The sequence below is a fragment of the Musa acuminata genome, chromosome BXJ2-10 (genome assembly GCF_036884655.1).
Source record: "Musa acuminata AAA Group cultivar baxijiao chromosome BXJ2-10, Cavendish_Baxijiao_AAA, whole genome shotgun sequence".
NCBI lineage: Eukaryota > Viridiplantae > Streptophyta > Magnoliopsida > Zingiberales > Musaceae > Musa > Musa acuminata.
Genome location: NC_088347.1, coordinates 23,419,478 through 23,435,433, shown reverse-complemented (window position 1 = coordinate 23,435,433; position 15,956 = coordinate 23,419,478). Strand labels below are relative to the sequence as shown.

At 44.2% G+C, this 15,956-nt stretch overlaps 5 protein-coding genes across 6 annotated transcripts; 3 read left to right on the top strand and 2 right to left on the bottom strand.

Annotated features, from left to right (window-relative positions):
• Positions 1-552: 552 nt before the first annotated feature.
• Positions 553-6,377, top strand: LOC104000386 (uncharacterized). Its single transcript, XM_009422415.3, has 7 exons — positions 553-905; positions 1,017-1,053; positions 2,604-2,687; positions 3,141-3,408; positions 3,568-4,315; positions 5,283-5,846; positions 5,955-6,377. Exons 1-4 carry the CDS (start codon positions 588-590, stop codon positions 3,191-3,193), a joined length of 492 nt encoding a protein of 163 aa, XP_009420690.2. The 5' UTR covers positions 553-587; the 3' UTR covers positions 3,194-3,408; positions 3,568-4,315; positions 5,283-5,846; positions 5,955-6,377.
• Positions 5,288-5,827, top strand: LOC135625672 (protein LATE FLOWERING-like). Its single transcript, XM_065130756.1, has one exon. It carries the CDS (start codon positions 5,288-5,290, stop codon positions 5,825-5,827), a length of 540 nt encoding a protein of 179 aa, XP_064986828.1.
• A 95-nt stretch (positions 6,378-6,472) lies between the features above and the next one.
• LOC135624554 (transcription termination factor MTEF1, chloroplastic-like) lies at positions 6,473-7,621 on the bottom strand. The gene has a single exon (XM_065128289.1). It carries the CDS (start codon positions 7,512-7,514, stop codon positions 6,630-6,632), a length of 885 nt encoding a protein of 294 aa, XP_064984361.1. The 5' UTR covers positions 7,515-7,621; the 3' UTR covers positions 6,473-6,629.
• Positions 7,622-8,334: 713 nt separating this feature from the next.
• Positions 8,335-10,400, bottom strand: LOC135624555 (probable glutathione S-transferase parA). 2 transcript variants are annotated; one of them, XM_065128290.1, is made up of 4 exons: positions 10,248-10,400; positions 10,079-10,162; positions 8,917-9,989; positions 8,335-8,821 (listed from the first exon to the last, which is right to left on the bottom strand). In XM_065128290.1, the coding sequence occupies exons 3-4, from the start codon at positions 9,241-9,243 to the stop codon at positions 8,477-8,479; spliced, it is 672 nt and encodes a 223-aa protein (XP_064984362.1). In that variant the 5' UTR covers positions 9,244-9,989; positions 10,079-10,162; positions 10,248-10,400; the 3' UTR covers positions 8,335-8,476. The 2 variants fall into 2 exon arrangements, with proteins under 2 accessions (XP_064984362.1, XP_064984363.1); XM_065128291.1 differs by having other exon boundaries at positions 10,243-10,395.
• A 588-nt stretch (positions 10,401-10,988) lies between these two features.
• On the top strand, positions 10,989-15,881 carry LOC135624553 (U3 snoRNP-associated protein-like YAOH). The gene is made up of 7 exons (XM_065128288.1): positions 10,989-11,543; positions 11,839-12,181; positions 12,690-12,914; positions 13,240-13,474; positions 13,654-13,826; positions 14,647-14,712; positions 15,480-15,881. Exons 1-7 carry the CDS (start codon positions 11,116-11,118, stop codon positions 15,576-15,578), a joined length of 1,569 nt encoding a protein of 522 aa, XP_064984360.1. The 5' UTR covers positions 10,989-11,115; the 3' UTR covers positions 15,579-15,881.
• The last annotated feature ends 75 nt before the right edge of the window (positions 15,882-15,956 follow it).

Here is a 15,956-nt window from a genome sequence, read left to right as displayed (position 1 = left end):
GCATTGCTACCTTCTGTTGATGCGGGCCCACGAGTCCATCTGATCCCATCCAAGTGCAGCTTTGAAGTGGAATCGTCCCGTCCCCGAATCGGGACCGTCGATCAATGCGGGTCCCACGTGCGGATAACGGGCGTTATATATATTTTGCGGAAGGATGTTATGTTCTGTATAACGGTACAGACGACATGATTGTATTTTTCAGTATATAACAGAAACAACCTTCATCATATTGTTCGTCATATGAATTATCACCTCAATTTCAATTTTTTTTATATTTCTTATTATTTAAAGAATTATTATTAATAAGCAATAATATTGAATAATAAATCCGAAATAATTCAAAATTTACCCGACATGTTTACGCTTCTTTCGAGAATCCAACCGGTGGAGCCCGCTCGTGAGGTGAGGTCAGTAAGATGAGCTGACGACGTTGGAAAGTTTGTAGCGCTTTTTCTTGGTTCGTTGGAATTAGGAAAAGATAGTCTGTACCGTGTCTGGTACCACACATCTAGCCTCTCGCACCTCCGCGCTCTGTTATTTACCTGATCCACCCCTCTCTGTCTCTCTATCTCGCTCGCTCTCTATCCATGGCGACTCTCTCTTCCCCACATAATTTATCCTCCTCCATCGCTTCTTCTGCTTCTCCACCACCTCCTCCTCCACTCCAGTTTCCTCTTCTCTCCTCTCCGTCTGTCCTCCCAAGTCTGATCGACAGATCATCATCCCATGGCGTAAGGCTTTCGTCCCCTTCTTCCTCCCGGAGGTGGGCGAGCTTACGCCGGAGGCCCCGCGTTCGTACCTCCGCCTTGCTCTACGGCGGCGGAAGGCCAGTAGACACCCAGACGTTTATCGTCACTGCCACTGTCCTCGCCGCCGTCGCACTTTCCCTCTTTCTCGGTCTCAAGGTCACTCCTCCCCCCTACGCCCTTTTATCTCGGAGAAAGTCTCGATTTCGAAGCGGGGTTAGGGTTTTGACGAGAAATGCGTGATTGGTTCTCTCTTTCCCCTTCTTTCAGGGTGATCCGGTGCCATGCGAGAGGTGTGGCGGTAACGGTACGTTCCATTTTGGTCCTCTCGATTTCATCTTATTTTTTTCTATTAATTGTTCTCCAAAACCACCATTGATACTTTTGTTTCTTGAATTGGGTTTTTTTAGGTAAAATAACTCCATTAATTTGGGATGCGTCTATCTAAATTATAGTTACTGAATTGTGTGAGATAAGGCAGTTCCTGTTGATTCATGACACCATTCTAGTGGAAAATATTGTTCTTGAGCTTATAAACCAAGGAACAAATATTCACCTTATCTTTATTTGCCAATTACAGATTACTGTGTTAATTTGGTCTATCTATTGTTACCGAACTGTAGTAATATGCAGTTTAAGTGAATTTTTTATGGTTTTTCAGTGGAAAAATGTATGTCCATTTGATCTGCATGTAGATAATCTCTTCTGGAATGTGGAACAAAAGGGCGAGGCTTTACCTTTTCTCTATCTTCTAATTATAAGATGACTAGGGGTCACTTTGTTCTTTAACTAAGTGTAAGTAGGGGTATAACAGAAATGATACAAGAAACTCAAGACTTATTTACATAAAGTTGAGTATTTTGCCGTCGTACTCACCATTTTTATCAAGCCATAGGCATGGAAATTGTATCTGCTGTCATGGAAAAGGGATATAAATGTACCGACAGTAGCTATACTCGCTATTATACATAATTTATACCAGACTTCACTATTATATGTATTCTATACCAGATTAACCATTGTACCTATGTCATACTATACTTCCCTATTGTACTTATGGTATACTGGATTTCTCTATTATACTTACTGTATAATGGACTTTTTGGATTATACTTGTGATATACTAGACTTCTTTATTATGCTTATGCTATAATGGATTGTTTGGAAATGTGGTGGCAATTTCAGCTACAGAACGCCTTTGTAGCCACATCATGTTGGTTCCTACTTCCTATAGAGTAATAGCATATTCATTGTAAGATAAGAGGAAGTGAACAGCAATCGGTTCGCTGCTTGTTTGAAAATCATTCTCTTGCACCTTTTTTCATGCGTATTTGTATACGTTACTTTCCGCTCAATTATTGTTCTAACATTGTTTAGTTACATTTTGTGCAAGCGAATGAATTCTGGGATGTTTTTTTGCATTGTAGGCCCAAATGCAGAGGGATACTGTATTCATAATATTAGCTAGAATCAATTACCCTGTGTGTCCAAAAGATGTAAAGATTTCACAGCAACTATAATCATTTGGATGGCGTATAATGAAGCCAAGCTTCGTTGCAGGACATGAGATGCCATTTAGGAGTATAAACCTGACCAGTAACTTAGATGTTTCAGTGGATTTCATCATTTTTTTTTAATATTTTGGCCTTTAGAGAAAGCATGAAATAAAATATACAACATGCATAACTTCTTTGACAAAGGTACTAAGATAAATAGTCTATGATGTATTACTGTTGCCAGTAATAAATGATCTTTCATGATTTTACACCATAATCCAAGAACTCTCATTTGCTTTTCTACAAGAATCAAGTTATTTTTGAAAGAAATGGATCTAAAAGTTTTCACTTTTCTGCTTAGGTGGCACAAAGTGCGTTTTCTGTAACGACGGTAAAATGAAGCAGGAAACCGGTCTAGTCGACTGTCGGGTGTGCAAGGGTGCAGGTATTTTCTTAATAAAATTTTGTAGTGCTTCATATATCAATAACCTGGTGATAAATTTGAGATTCTCTTGTTGCTTTGCGTATTTATTACTCTTAATCAATGCTGTTGGTTATGGAACATTCACCGAAAAAGTGATGCCTGATATTGAAAACATTTAATTAGGCTTAGTTTCTAAAATCCCAGTGACCTTATTTGTTAGGTACCATGTAGCATTACAGCAGGCAACATGATCTGATAAGTTAAACAATGATGCTCAAATTTATAATTCACTGCATATCTGACATACATAACCTTGCTTTGGCAACATAGTCTGGATGAACAAGGCTTAATATGTGTTGGTGATGTCCTGTTCAACAACATACTGGTTGCTACTTGTCTGTTTTATCAAGCAAGGATGTCTTTCCCCATTTTTGGTTTGATCAAGGCCTCTGACAACTAAGTGAATTGATGCAGGGCTGATACTCTGCAAAAAATGTGGGGGTTCTGGATATTCAAGGCGCTTGTGAACTCTCTGTTGATTTCTAACTCTTGCACGCTATTCTTCATTCCACAACTTGCGACTAAAATGTCACCGAGAATATGTTGTTGATTGGTTACTTGAGAATTCCAGTCACCTTCAAGTGTTCCTGAAGCTGTAGCGCATTACCGATCAGATGAAATTGTGAAGAGCATGTCAAAATGTAATTAGATCCGCACAATTGTCTCCTGCATCGATGAGCAGGTGGGTACTCGATAGTTCATGCCTAAATTTTCTTCTCATTTCGTATTTTGCTCATCTGGTGGTACTCAATAGTTCTCGTAGTGATGTGTGATCATTTTCAGCTTTATTTTTTGATGATTTTTCAGGGTTTTCAGCTTGATTAATAGCTTTTGCCCACAGGGATTCTTTCTGCAGATACCTACGAATCCTACCTTCCCTGTGATTGGAGTACCTTATTGAAAGTGGTTCCCAGGAACGATAAGTGCAACCGCAAGACACGTCGATGTTCCGTACCGGGAAGCTTCTATCTTTCAAGAGAGAGATCGTTTGACGCTTTTCCCGGCGTCCCTCTCGCGTCGCCCTTTTGAAGTCGAGACCGACTCCAATTTTATCCTCTTCTTTGTTGGTACAATCTTCCACTCTATCATCGCGACGCCGGGGAGAGACCGAGAGCGACGAAAGGGGAATCCGAAGAGGGAAAAGAGATCCCTTCGCCCTCTTTCCCCTATCTTTTTCTTGGCGTCAATCGGACACGGGCGTAAGATGGGGGGTCAGTTGGGGTTGGCGGCGGTCGATGCGACGATGATCTCGAAACCCTCCTCGCGCGGATCAGGCCGCGCGGTGGTGGCGCGCCGGAAGAGTGATCTCCGGTTTCCGGAGCCGTGCAGCGCTGTTTCTTTCGTTTCTGACACCGGCCTCCGGGGTTAGCTGCAGCGACGGAGGGGCAACGAGGCGCGCACCGACCTACAGGGTGGTGAATGCGATCATCGAGGATGAGGACGACGGGCACACGCTGACGGCCGTTCCGGCCATCGGGGAGGAGGGTATGCCTGGGTTTATCGGCCCACGGCTTTACCGTTTGGTGATGCAACTGCGCTGAAGGGCTATTCGGCAGCTCCACCATGATCGGCAGGGAGCGCTGGAATCGGTATGTCCTCTCTCTCGATTTCTCCACCATATTAACTCTACAAATTGCTGGCTATATCGAGTCTTTAATTCTTTTGCACCAAGGAAATCTTCATCAGTCGCAATGCTAGTCCTTTTTTTTCTCGAAAAGAAAAAATAAAATTGATATTAAGCGAGAAGTTAGTACTCATACTATGGATTTTTTTCAGCTCATACAAATTTTTAGGGCGTGTGAACATGGCTGCTTGTTCTGCATACTCGTCATCATTGGCTACTTGTTGTGGGAACACTTTGATTGCACTACTTGTTTTCCACCCCTAAATCTTGCTTGATGTAGGCCTCATTTGCTTGTTATCGTAGAGAAACGTCAATTGGTTTTCTTTATTATGATGGGAAATGAATGGCATCATCTCACTGGTTGCCAGTGATCAGACCCGTCATTTCCACTTTTCATTGCAAACTGAGAAGGAAGAGTAAATTATTCTGGCCTTTTCCGCCAGTTAAAGGGCTTCTTGCCGTTTCAGACTTGCAATGGGTCGCGTTACCATATTTTAATGAACTGCCCAAAGGAAGGCTCTCTCTAAAAGGAAGTACCAGTTTCTTTGGATCAATGGTTGGCTTTCCTGTGTGATTTCTGTTCCCTTTTCCTTTTGTGTCTTGTGATTACCTGCAAACTGTTCCTTTCTATGTGCACGATTGGATTCTCGATCCATGCAGAGATGATCTTTCACATGGTGGTGTAAACAGGAATCTCTAATATTATTGAACTGACATACTTGTTGGCTTGGAACATATTCATCCACATATCCATAGATATCTAAGGTGGTTGATCTCAGACATCCTGTGGTGTTTATTATTTCATCCGTCTCTCCTATCAGATATAACGTTCAGTCTCCTACTGTGATTTTTGTGTATATGCAATTGTGTTTTGTGATGAGACTTTTCATAAATATCACATACTAATGATCCCCTTTGCATGCTACTGCTAGTCCGAATGGGAGAGGCTTCAAAGATCAGGATGGAATCTCCTCTCCGAAGGTTGCCACAGTCACCGCCACAGACAGCCCTTGATCTTCAACGCACCTTGGCTTCCTCCTCCTCGCCTTCCTTTGACCGGGAGACACAGGACGTCAGGCTCTTCCCTTGCCACTTCTGCAACAAGAAGTTCCTCAAGTCCCAGGCCCTTGGGGGGCATCAGAATGCTCACAAGAAACGAAGGACCATGGCTGGATGGAGCTCCTTCAATTTCGTCTCTCCTCACCGCGGGTGGACTACGCCGCCGTTTCCCATCGCCTCCCACGGATCCAAGTATGTCCCGCGTGAGAGCTTCAACTCCCCTGGGCCGCCTCGCTTCGCCGCTGACCACCCGCAGCTGGCCACTGCGAGCGGGAACCGAGCAACGTACGCCGCTGGAGACGAGACCATCGATCTTCTGAACTGGCAGAGGGGTTCCCACCCTCCACAAGTGCTCTTGGCCGATGCCTCCAACTCCGACGGATGCCAGACCGAGCTTGATCTTTCTTTGAAGCTCTAGTAGAGCTCCGCCGTCACATGTACTTCTCTCACTCTCCTTTCCTGGTTCCCTGCTTGTGTCAGGCCTCGTTTTGTTCTGTTTAGCTGAACTGGCTTTTACTTTGCCTTTGCCATGACTCTTGCGGCAGCGGCGGAGTGAGGTGGGAAGAACACGTATGCTTGTGATGCGGCTGGCATCAGTATTCATTGGTGGTGAGGCGTCGACGTACCGTAAAGGATGTGCACTGTGGATGATGGTACTATTAATCTCCTTCCTTCGTTATTTCCTCGTGAATAGCAGTTCAGCTCATCAACCAATCAACCCTTTAGATTACTGAGCTTGTGTTTTCTCTCGTATAGAGTAGTTTGGATTTCAAATCCTTTCTTTACCAACATCATGCGGGGCATATGTGATCAGATTATTTCTTACGTATCTGTCGTATGCATCATCGGACAAACCGAATTCCATAGTGATCTGTAGGACACCAAAATTATACTCCATTTGGTGATTTCCTTTCTGTGCTTGGCTTCTAAGCACACCTAGTCTTTAAGCAGTGAGGTTAAGTAGGCGATACTGTGTGTACCGGAGTCGAGCTTGATTGCTGATGTCCAAAGTTTTGGCAACGGTTTCATCTGCCGAGAATGAACTATTTCTCTTGGCAACAAGTTCACCCCAGCAATAATTGCAGTAGTAGTTCATACAAACCAGTAAAGGTTGTGGTCGGTTTACATGTTTTCTTGAGAATCTAAGAGCATATGATGGAGAACCACACTCCTAAAAGATGAGGATTTGGCTTATATACAAGGTGCAAAGAATGCAAAATCTATGTGTTCATCTTGTGTATCAGCTCCTTGAACTCTTCATCAGTGCTTTTCAGCATCACTGATAAGGGTACATTGCCGCCACTCTCCCTCAGCTGCTGGTGCCTGGGCTTGATCCTTTTCTCCAAGCTGAAAGCAAAGTACTGGGGGAACTCCTTGAGGTCCTCCAGGCTTCCGCCCATCTCCATCACGAGGTACTCGTGCTTGGGCTTGAAGTTGTTCTCGATGCTGAAGGTGAACAGCCCCGGGCATCGGAGCACCATGGCCACCGCCTCCTCCCGGGATAGCCCCAGCCCCACCAGGTACTGCAGCTTGGGGATCAAGGTCTTCTCCACGCTGGAGACGAGGAGAACGGGCTCCTGGTACGCCAGGACGCGGGCGTCCCTGAAGCCCAGCCGGTGGAGGTAGATGAGGGCGGGGCGGAGCTGGTCACGGACGCTGGAGGCGAGCAGGCGGGGGCACTTGTTAATGATCCGCCGGATGTGGGAGGCCGGGACGCGGAGGTCGCGAGAGAGGAAGGCGAAGACGGGGCTGAGGTCGGAGCGGATGCTGGAGGTAAGGATCGTGGGGCACATGCCCAGGATCCGGGGGAGGTCCTTGTGGTGGATGCCCTTGGAGAGGAGGTAGGAGATGATGGAGTGGATGGAGTCGGGGGTGGCGGCGCGGAGCGCAGGGTTGAGGGCGAGGACGCGGCCAGAGTCGACGCCCATCACCTCCAGGCTCAGGATCTTCTCACTGACATGAGCGGGGAGGTCCGGGAGTGGGAGGGGGAAGTCATTGCCGCTGGTTGGGTATGATGGGCTCAGCGCTGATGGCTTGGTGGACATGGTTGCCATCAACCGGGCGGTGGCAGGGCAAGAGGCACAGAGAAAGTGAAGGAGTGGCATGGTGGAGCGAGGACAAGTGGAGAGATAGAGAGGAGGAGGAGGACAGGGAAGTCATGGATGGTGGATCACCATGTCTTTCCGTTATCTGTTGAAGGTCGAGTGTAATTGGCATCGTATTGCAAGCTCATTGGCGGGCTTAGATTCTGTGGATATCACCACCTGACACATGGCATAAGGCTAAAGGACGAAAACCAATAATTAGATGTCACTTATCTGGAGATTGATTGATAATATAGTTCGGATCTCGAGTTGATTCATGAAACGATAATTTGTGATTAAACACAGTCAGTTTAATTTAGAAATAATTTAAGTATTTTTTTTCCACGAAGATAATTTTTGTATATTGTTTGATGCTCATGAAGATAGAGTCAAATCCATTCTCCAAAGTCTTAATAATATTATGTCATCCAACAAACGAAGTTACAGCAAGAAAGCAACTGAACAACCACAAGCGGCGGTGGCTGAAACCACCGACGATGTACTCTGGTCGACACAATTGCCCATTCACATGCCATGAACAAAGGTGCTGCCACAAAGTAGCTAAAGAAACCACGACAGTCAAGTAGATGTAAGCACTGGCTATAGACTTGTAACATTAAAGGATCAAGTAAGGAAGCTGAGGGCAAGACCACAACTTGCCCCACATCTATTGCCATACACAAACATAACAAAGATGCAGTTTGCTGAGACCACTGGGAATAGACTACTGTGTGCATAGTTCAAGAGGATTCAGGGAGAAAACAGAGCACAAGACCACAGTTCGATCATAGTTCAAGCACAGAGAACAAGACCACATCTATGACATCCACAATCAAAATCGTCGCAACAAAGCGGCGAGATGCGGTCTTTGTAATTATTCAAGAAGATTCGTGGAGAAAACAGATAGCATAACGACACTGTCACATCCATCCTGCATAGTTCAAACACAGTAGACTAACAGTTGCTGCAACTAAGGCCATACCTTACTCGATTCCATATACCTTCTTCAGGAAGCACACAAACTCGTAGACCTTGAGGGGGTCCGGAAGAGACTTGGAGACGCTCTCCCTCTCCCTGCATCGCTTGGCCCAAGGCACCAACTTGGGGGTCTCCTTCTCGGTGCTCAAGTTGGCGCAGGCCTCGTAGCTGTAGAACCAGGCCGTGAAGGGGACGAGCGCGATGTCGACCAAGCCGAAGGTCTCGCCGCCGAAGTACTTCTTGTCCCCCAGCTCGCCCTCCAGGAGCTTTAAGATCTCGATGAACTCCTTCTTGGCCTCCTCCTGGGCCTCTCCCTTGAGCTTCCACAGCTTCGTTCCAGATTCGTACATCTGAAAGCGGATACAAGATGTAAACTTTTGAGAAAATGTGCTTCCCCGGGTGCAGCACAAGAAACAAACAGGTGGAAGGCACTCGGGGGATGCACCTTCTTCTCGACGAGGTCGGCCCAGAAGCGGGCTTGGGCGCGGGCGTAGGGGTCCGCGGGCAGCAGCGGCGCGCGGTCGGGCCATTTCTCATCGATGTACTGGACAATGTTGAGGGACTCGCACACCGGCATGCCGTGGTCGATGAGGACGGGGATCTTCTTGTGCACGGGGTTGGACTTGAGCAACAGCGGGCTCTTGTCCCTCAGGTTCTCCTCGCGGTACTCGTACTCCACCCCCTTCTCCGCCAGTGCGATCCGGCAGCGCTGCCCGAACGGGCTCACCCAGAAGTCCAGCAGCACCAGCCCTTTGTTCTCCCCTTCCGCCATCCAGATCGATCTCTCTCTCACTATGCTTCTTCGCCGTCGGACCAGGGTGCTTTATGCCTGACCAGCATCGAACCGGTCACCGCCATGTGAGGTCACCGCTTCCGTAATTACCGCAACATTTTTCTTCCTCGCTGTTTTGCAACATTTGTTGGGCGGTATCGTTGGCCGTCCCGCACCAGCTACGTGACCGGACCAAAACATTGTGGCCGTCCCGTGGGTCCCAGTGTCACAACTTCGTTTTCGGATTTGGCGGGCACCGTGGGAAGAGTGGGTCAACGACTGCTCGCCCGAGACTTGCGTCACGGCTTGCGTAACGAGCATTCAGCGCAGGCCGCCGTTGATCACGGGATCAACGATCTGGATTTATATTGGGCGACGTGGGCCGTTCGGGGGGTTTCATTATTTTTTCTCTCCGTTAAAGATATATATGTTAAACTGAAACTTAAAAAGGGCCAATACGAAAAAAAAGATGGTTAGTCTGCGAGAGAAATAAATATGTGCAATTTTTCTAAGCATTTATATCTGAGATGATTCCATTAAAGATTAATCCAACGTTACATTTAATGTACAGCACCGTCCATGAGAAGAAGCAAAAGCATGTGTATGCATGCTGTGTTGGGTACCATGTCGTCTTCCTCATAGTCGCGGACCTCCAGCCTTAGCCCCGCCGTGGTCTTCCTGTTCGCCGACGGAGCCAACCCGAACCTCCCCGCGAACAACATCAAGCTGGTGCTCGTCACCATTATCTGCCAAATCAACGTAGTCCAACCCATTCAGGAGATTCGCCACCTACCATCTTGCAGTGGATCGAGATCACCATTAATGGAGGGCTTACGATGTTCGTCGGCGGGCCGATGAAGTCTCAGCGAGCGCCCAAAGCTCCCCTCCCCCCTCGCTACCTTAGCTGCGGCAGCATCACCTGCCAACGGAAGATCTCATGATGATTCATGCATGCAGCATTCTCATTTGGCGGATCACTGCATCTTTAATACTGCCGACCTCACCATCGATGGCTGGACCTTGAGGCCACTGAAGTGCGGGAGGGCAGTCATGACTGCAGCTGGAGAGCTGAGCTCGGAGGCCATGGCTGATGGTCTTGCAGTAAGCTGGGACGACCAGATAGCTGCCGCTCTCCTTTCTACGGACACAGTGGAGCCATAGATCTTTAAAGCATCGACGTGGAGATGTTGCTCTGCCAACGGCGAGACTGGCTTGCGGACTCCTGGATTGTCTCTAGATTCTTGGTGCTGACGTGGCAAACCGTGGTTAGATTGAATCGATAGGATAAGATATTGTTGGGAGAGGAGGCATCAAATTGATTTGGTTCTATCAACACTAGATCGTGTCAAATCAATCTGTCCTACCTGACTTAGATTTGAGTTGGCTCAGTCTTAGTTTTAAGAAACAAAAAGCAAAATTAGTCTATCACCAAAGAGTAAAATTGTAGTATTCAAACAAATCAAGCAAGCATTATACAAACATAGCTAAACACCAAAGATTTAGTTTTGCTTATAAGAAAATATTTTCTTTAATATTTTATAGAAAAATATTTTCTTTAATATTTTATAGAAAAGATTTGGGGTTGTGATTTTCCAGATTACATATTCCCACAAAATTACTTTGAAAGGTAAACAGAAAACAAAAACACTTTTTTACGTCTTAATACGAGTCGGATCCATCACAATCCGGCGGACACTATAAAGATCCGACCCGTTTATCGACACTCGCGTCTCTCTTAAACCCTCGCTGTCTGTCTCCCTATAGTTCCCTTGACGCCGCTGCCCCTCTCCCGGGCTACGCTGAATACCCTCCGACGAAGCGATAACCCTAAACCACCAAATCCGGTGCTACTCGACGTTCGATCCCCTGGCGATGAAGCCGCGCAGCCGCAAGAGGGATGACCGGCCCAAGGCCGGTAAGAAGAAGCCCAGATCCTTCGGCGGCGACAACGGCTTCTTTGAATCCGATGCCAAACGGAGGGGACGAATGCGCGGCGGCGACGATGACGTCGAGAGCATAGATAGCGACGAAGACTTGGCGGGCGTTGGTGCTGGAGAGGAGGAAGTGGGGGAGGGTGCCCCCGAGGAGACTGCGGACGAGAAGCGGGTTAGGGTCGCGAAGGAGCACCTGGAGAGGATTCGAGCTATAGCGAAGCGGGTGGAGGAGGAAGAAGGGGAAGAGGAAGACGAGGAGGAGGGACGAGAGGAGAGGGAGGGGAAAAGGGATTCTTTGGTGGCGGAGATTCTCCAAAAGGAGCAGCTTGAGGAAAGTGGTCGCATCCGCAGGCTTGTCGCGTCAAGGTAATTGGAAGGAATAACTTTAAACACGATTTGTTTCTGCTTTTAATTTTATCTGAAAGAGCTACATTTTGCTACCGATACTTTCCCCTGTCAACTTAGCTAATTTACTCGGCTTGATGTTCGATTTACGTGGAAACACAATGAATTTTGAACTAATGTCATTGACTTATTACTCTAGTGTCTAAATCTCAAATTCGCACATCTAATAAAATACATTGTGTCAACTTAGACCCTTTTAGATTTGATGATTATGGGGCTTCTTTTAAGGCCCATTTATGATGTGAAAAACCTGCAGGGTTTTAAGTCCGCAACCTGTTGATGAGTTCCGATGGCTTGTGAAGCACCGGCAGTCTGTTACATCTGTAGCTTTGGCTGAGGATGACTCAAGAGGGTTTTCAGCTTCCAAAGATGGAGTCATTATGCACTGGGACGTTGAGAGTGGCAAATCCGAGAAGTACTTGTGGCCTCGCGAGGATGTTTTGGTGTCACATTATGCAAAGCCCCTGCAGAATTCAGCTAGGAAGAGAAGTAAGAATGTTTTAGCTTTGACTGTCAGCTCTGATGGGCGATATTTGGCTAGTGGTGGAATGGATCGACATGTCCATTTATGGGATACTCGAACTCGGGAGCATCTCCAGGTTAGCTCTCGGTGGCCATTGTCATTCTGCACGACTATATCAGGGTACAATCACGTAGATGTTTTACTAATACTACAGGTTGCTACTTATTATAAATGTTCTCTTTATGTTTTACAGATACAGAGAGGTAATTTTGGAATTTCCGTTTGCACATTATTCATCACCCTTGTAGTTCTTTTCTAGTTAAAAGCAGTCCATCGTGCTTTATTACCATTGAACTGTCTTATCATTCGAGCAGCTTACACTAGCTCCTTTTCATACATGCATATGACAATCGCATATCCATTTCCCAAATCTCCCGCCAATGTGGGGACTGAGGAGGGTCATTGTACATTGTCTTGTATCTAAATATAAAGAGGTTGTTTCCTTGATTCAAATTCTGGGCTCCCGAGTTGCAAAGGAGCAGCCTTATCATGCATATGACAATCACTAGAGCATAATTATGAAAACCATTTTACTGTTGTAATTCAAACTAAGACTGATTTTACAGCATTATTCTTCTTGACAGGCATTTCATGGTCATCGAGGTCCAGTCTCATGCCTTACTTTTAGACAGGGAACTTCACAGCTTTTCTCTGGTTCCTTTGATAGAACCATTAAACTGTGGAATGCTGAAGACAGAACCCACATGGACAATTTATTTGGTCATCAAAGTGAAATTTTGACAATTGACTGTCTACGCAGAGAACGCCTTTTGACTGCAGGACGTGACCGGACCATGCGATTGTGGAAGGTCAGCATCAGTGTCTTACAGTACTTAACTATAACAATGTCTTAAAGCACTTTAACTCTAACAATAAACATTTAGTGTGGTTTACATCAAGTATAACCGATTGTAAAGACATGTCTTATCTGTGCACTCTCCATGTTTTACTTGCTTCTGCAATTCTCCTGTGATTCTGGTCATTTCAGTTTCTAAAAGATGACGATAATATAGAATATTAATTTAAAAGTAATTTGTTGCACATATATGTCTTGCTATGGTTTCAAATTTACTTTGTGTGCTACTTAAAGTCTAAACCATGCGTGTGATGACATTTTTCCTTTTCGTGCCGTAGGTGCCTGAGGAATCACAATTGGTCTTTCGGGCTCCTGCATCATCTTTGGAATGCTGCTGCTTTATTAATGACAGTGAGTTCTTATCTGGCTCAGATGATGGAAGCATTGAGCTCTGGAGTGTAATGCGCAAAAAGCCTACACACTTAATAAAAAATGCACATGCTCCATCTTTATTTTCTAATGGTTTTTCATATAAAGAGGATGATATCACTATGTCCAATGGTGGCAGTACAGGTAAGATAATTTGCCTTTCAGTCATATCATGGTTTAGTAGTGTCAACCTCTTAAGTGAATCTTGCTTTTTATGTTTATACATCAGCTGATTTGCATCTAGATTGTGTACTATCATTTGCTTTTGGCATATTTATTTATGTAATATTCTAGTGATTGCATCTAACTGTGGTCTTTCTTAGAAAATGGTTCTCATGGAGATGAAAACTGTTCTTCGGCCCATGCGTGGGTTAGTTCAGTTGCTGTGTGTAGAGGTAGTGATCTTGCTGCATCTGGAGCTGCTAATGGCGTGGTTCGTGTATGGGCTATCGACAGTGATATCAAAGGGATCAGTCCATTACTAAGTTTTCCACTGGTATTGTTAAAACTTTCTACACCTTCCCTGAGCCTCCTAATTGTTTCTTTTTTTATTTTGATGTGTCATATAATGACTTCAATTAATTTATAATTATTGGTTGATATGAGACTCTAAATAAAGTAATTCACTCTAAGCTCTTGCCTAAATTATCAGCGTAAGGATCTCTATATAACATCATGATATGTTTGTCTAAAGTAAACATGCACTAAACATATAATTTTGAGCTTGCTATCTTGATATATTCCTTGTTTGCACAAATTGCACAAATGCATGCCATAGTATTGGAACTTTCTCTCTAATAATGTAAAATTGTGTTATGCATTCAAATAATTACCTGTTCTATAGCAGAACTTAATTGTTAGCATGGAACAAAAGGTTTTCATATATAAACAATTAGATATAGTTTGATAGAAAATAAAATGAGGAAGAATCGTCTGAAATATTGTGGACTTATTCTAAAGAGACGAAAATATTATGAGTAGATGATGTGAGACAATTAATATTAATGATGCAAGCAGAAAAGAGGAAGATCTAATATTACTTTACTAGGGTTTATAAATAGAGACATTATGGGCTTGTTGTTGTTAGACGCATTCTGTGTCTCTGCTTGTACATCTGATGAAAGTGAATGTTTTTCTATATTAATGTTGCATGGTTAGTGAGTCTGTTAGATGCTTTCTATGTCTCTGCTTGTACACCTCATAAAAATGGAATGTTTTTCTATACTAACGTTCATCTAATTCTGTCCTTTATGTTTTACGATGATTTTAGCTAAATAAGGTTGTTATACCGTGTCTATTTACTATCTGACAAGCAGGCTGGATTCATCAATTCACTTGCATTTGCAAAATCTGCACGCTTCCTTGTTGCTGGTGTTGGTCAGGTACCATCTGATTTTTTTCCTTTCTTACTCATCTCATTTATTAGATTGATTTAGTTCAAAAGCTTGTCTGACCATGGTAATTGACCAGAAAATCTTCATCTTTCATTGTTCATTGACTAAAATTTTACATCAAACAGTAATTCCTTTTCGACCTAGATCCCTTTTTTTTACTCTGAAAATATAACTAAGTCCACCTTAAAATCATTATACCTTTTTGATTTATCGATAGTATTAGAACACATTAGCTAATCTAGCATATTATGTTTCTTAAATTTCTAAAAATCCAGTTTTACCATGAGATCAGAAACTAACTAACCATAATGGACTGCCGTAGAGAAGATTGTCATCCTTAACAAAGTTGCTTAGAAGCGAGAGTTTATGTTTATAGCAAAATGATACTTAGTCAAGTTAAATTGATGTCCAAAAAGTTTTAAATGCTAATCAACTGAAAGAAACATGAGCAGTTTTGCCTACCTCTAAGATGCAGAGATGTGCCGTAGTCCTCTATGTGCTCATTTGTGGTTGGAAGACCTACTGAACCTATCAAACCATGCCTGCATGAGGCCTTATGTCACCTTCTTTGTCAAACAACTTGAACTGCAACTACCAATGTCCATAAACTGCCACAGAAAAAGTTCTTCTAGGAAGAAATTCTAGGTGGATGATTTCAGTTCGTTTGTTGTTTCTGTTCTTATTAAAAACATTTCGTTTCTTTTATGTTGTCCTCCAAAAGTGTGTATGTGTTCACATATGGCATCTTGTACCAGGAACCTCGCTTGGGAAGATGGGCGCGTGTTCCATCAGCACGAAATGGAGTTGCAATACACCCAATTAAATTAAAGGAAGATCACACAATGGTCTCTTAAATGCTGGCCTTTACCAATGGCTCATGCAAGCATAAAAGGATTCTTCAGTTTTTGCTAGTAAGCAGTGCAAGTTACAGTGTTTTTCGGAGAGTTGATAAATTTTCCTCTGCTCACATATATTTCTTATGTAACAATTGATTACACAACTTGCCCTTTAGATTGATTTCACCTGAGTGTCTCGGGCATTAGCAAATACAGATGGCGTAAAGCCAATGAGTCCATGTATTCCTGTAGCAGCTCATTTTGTATGACAATTCTTTTTTCCATGGAAAGATTTGTGCAGTTTTGAGCTGGTGGCTGGCACACTGGCAGAGTATGGTGGAATGATCTTGGCGTCACTTATTATTATTTTTAAAGATCTGTCATTTTGTGGTAGCA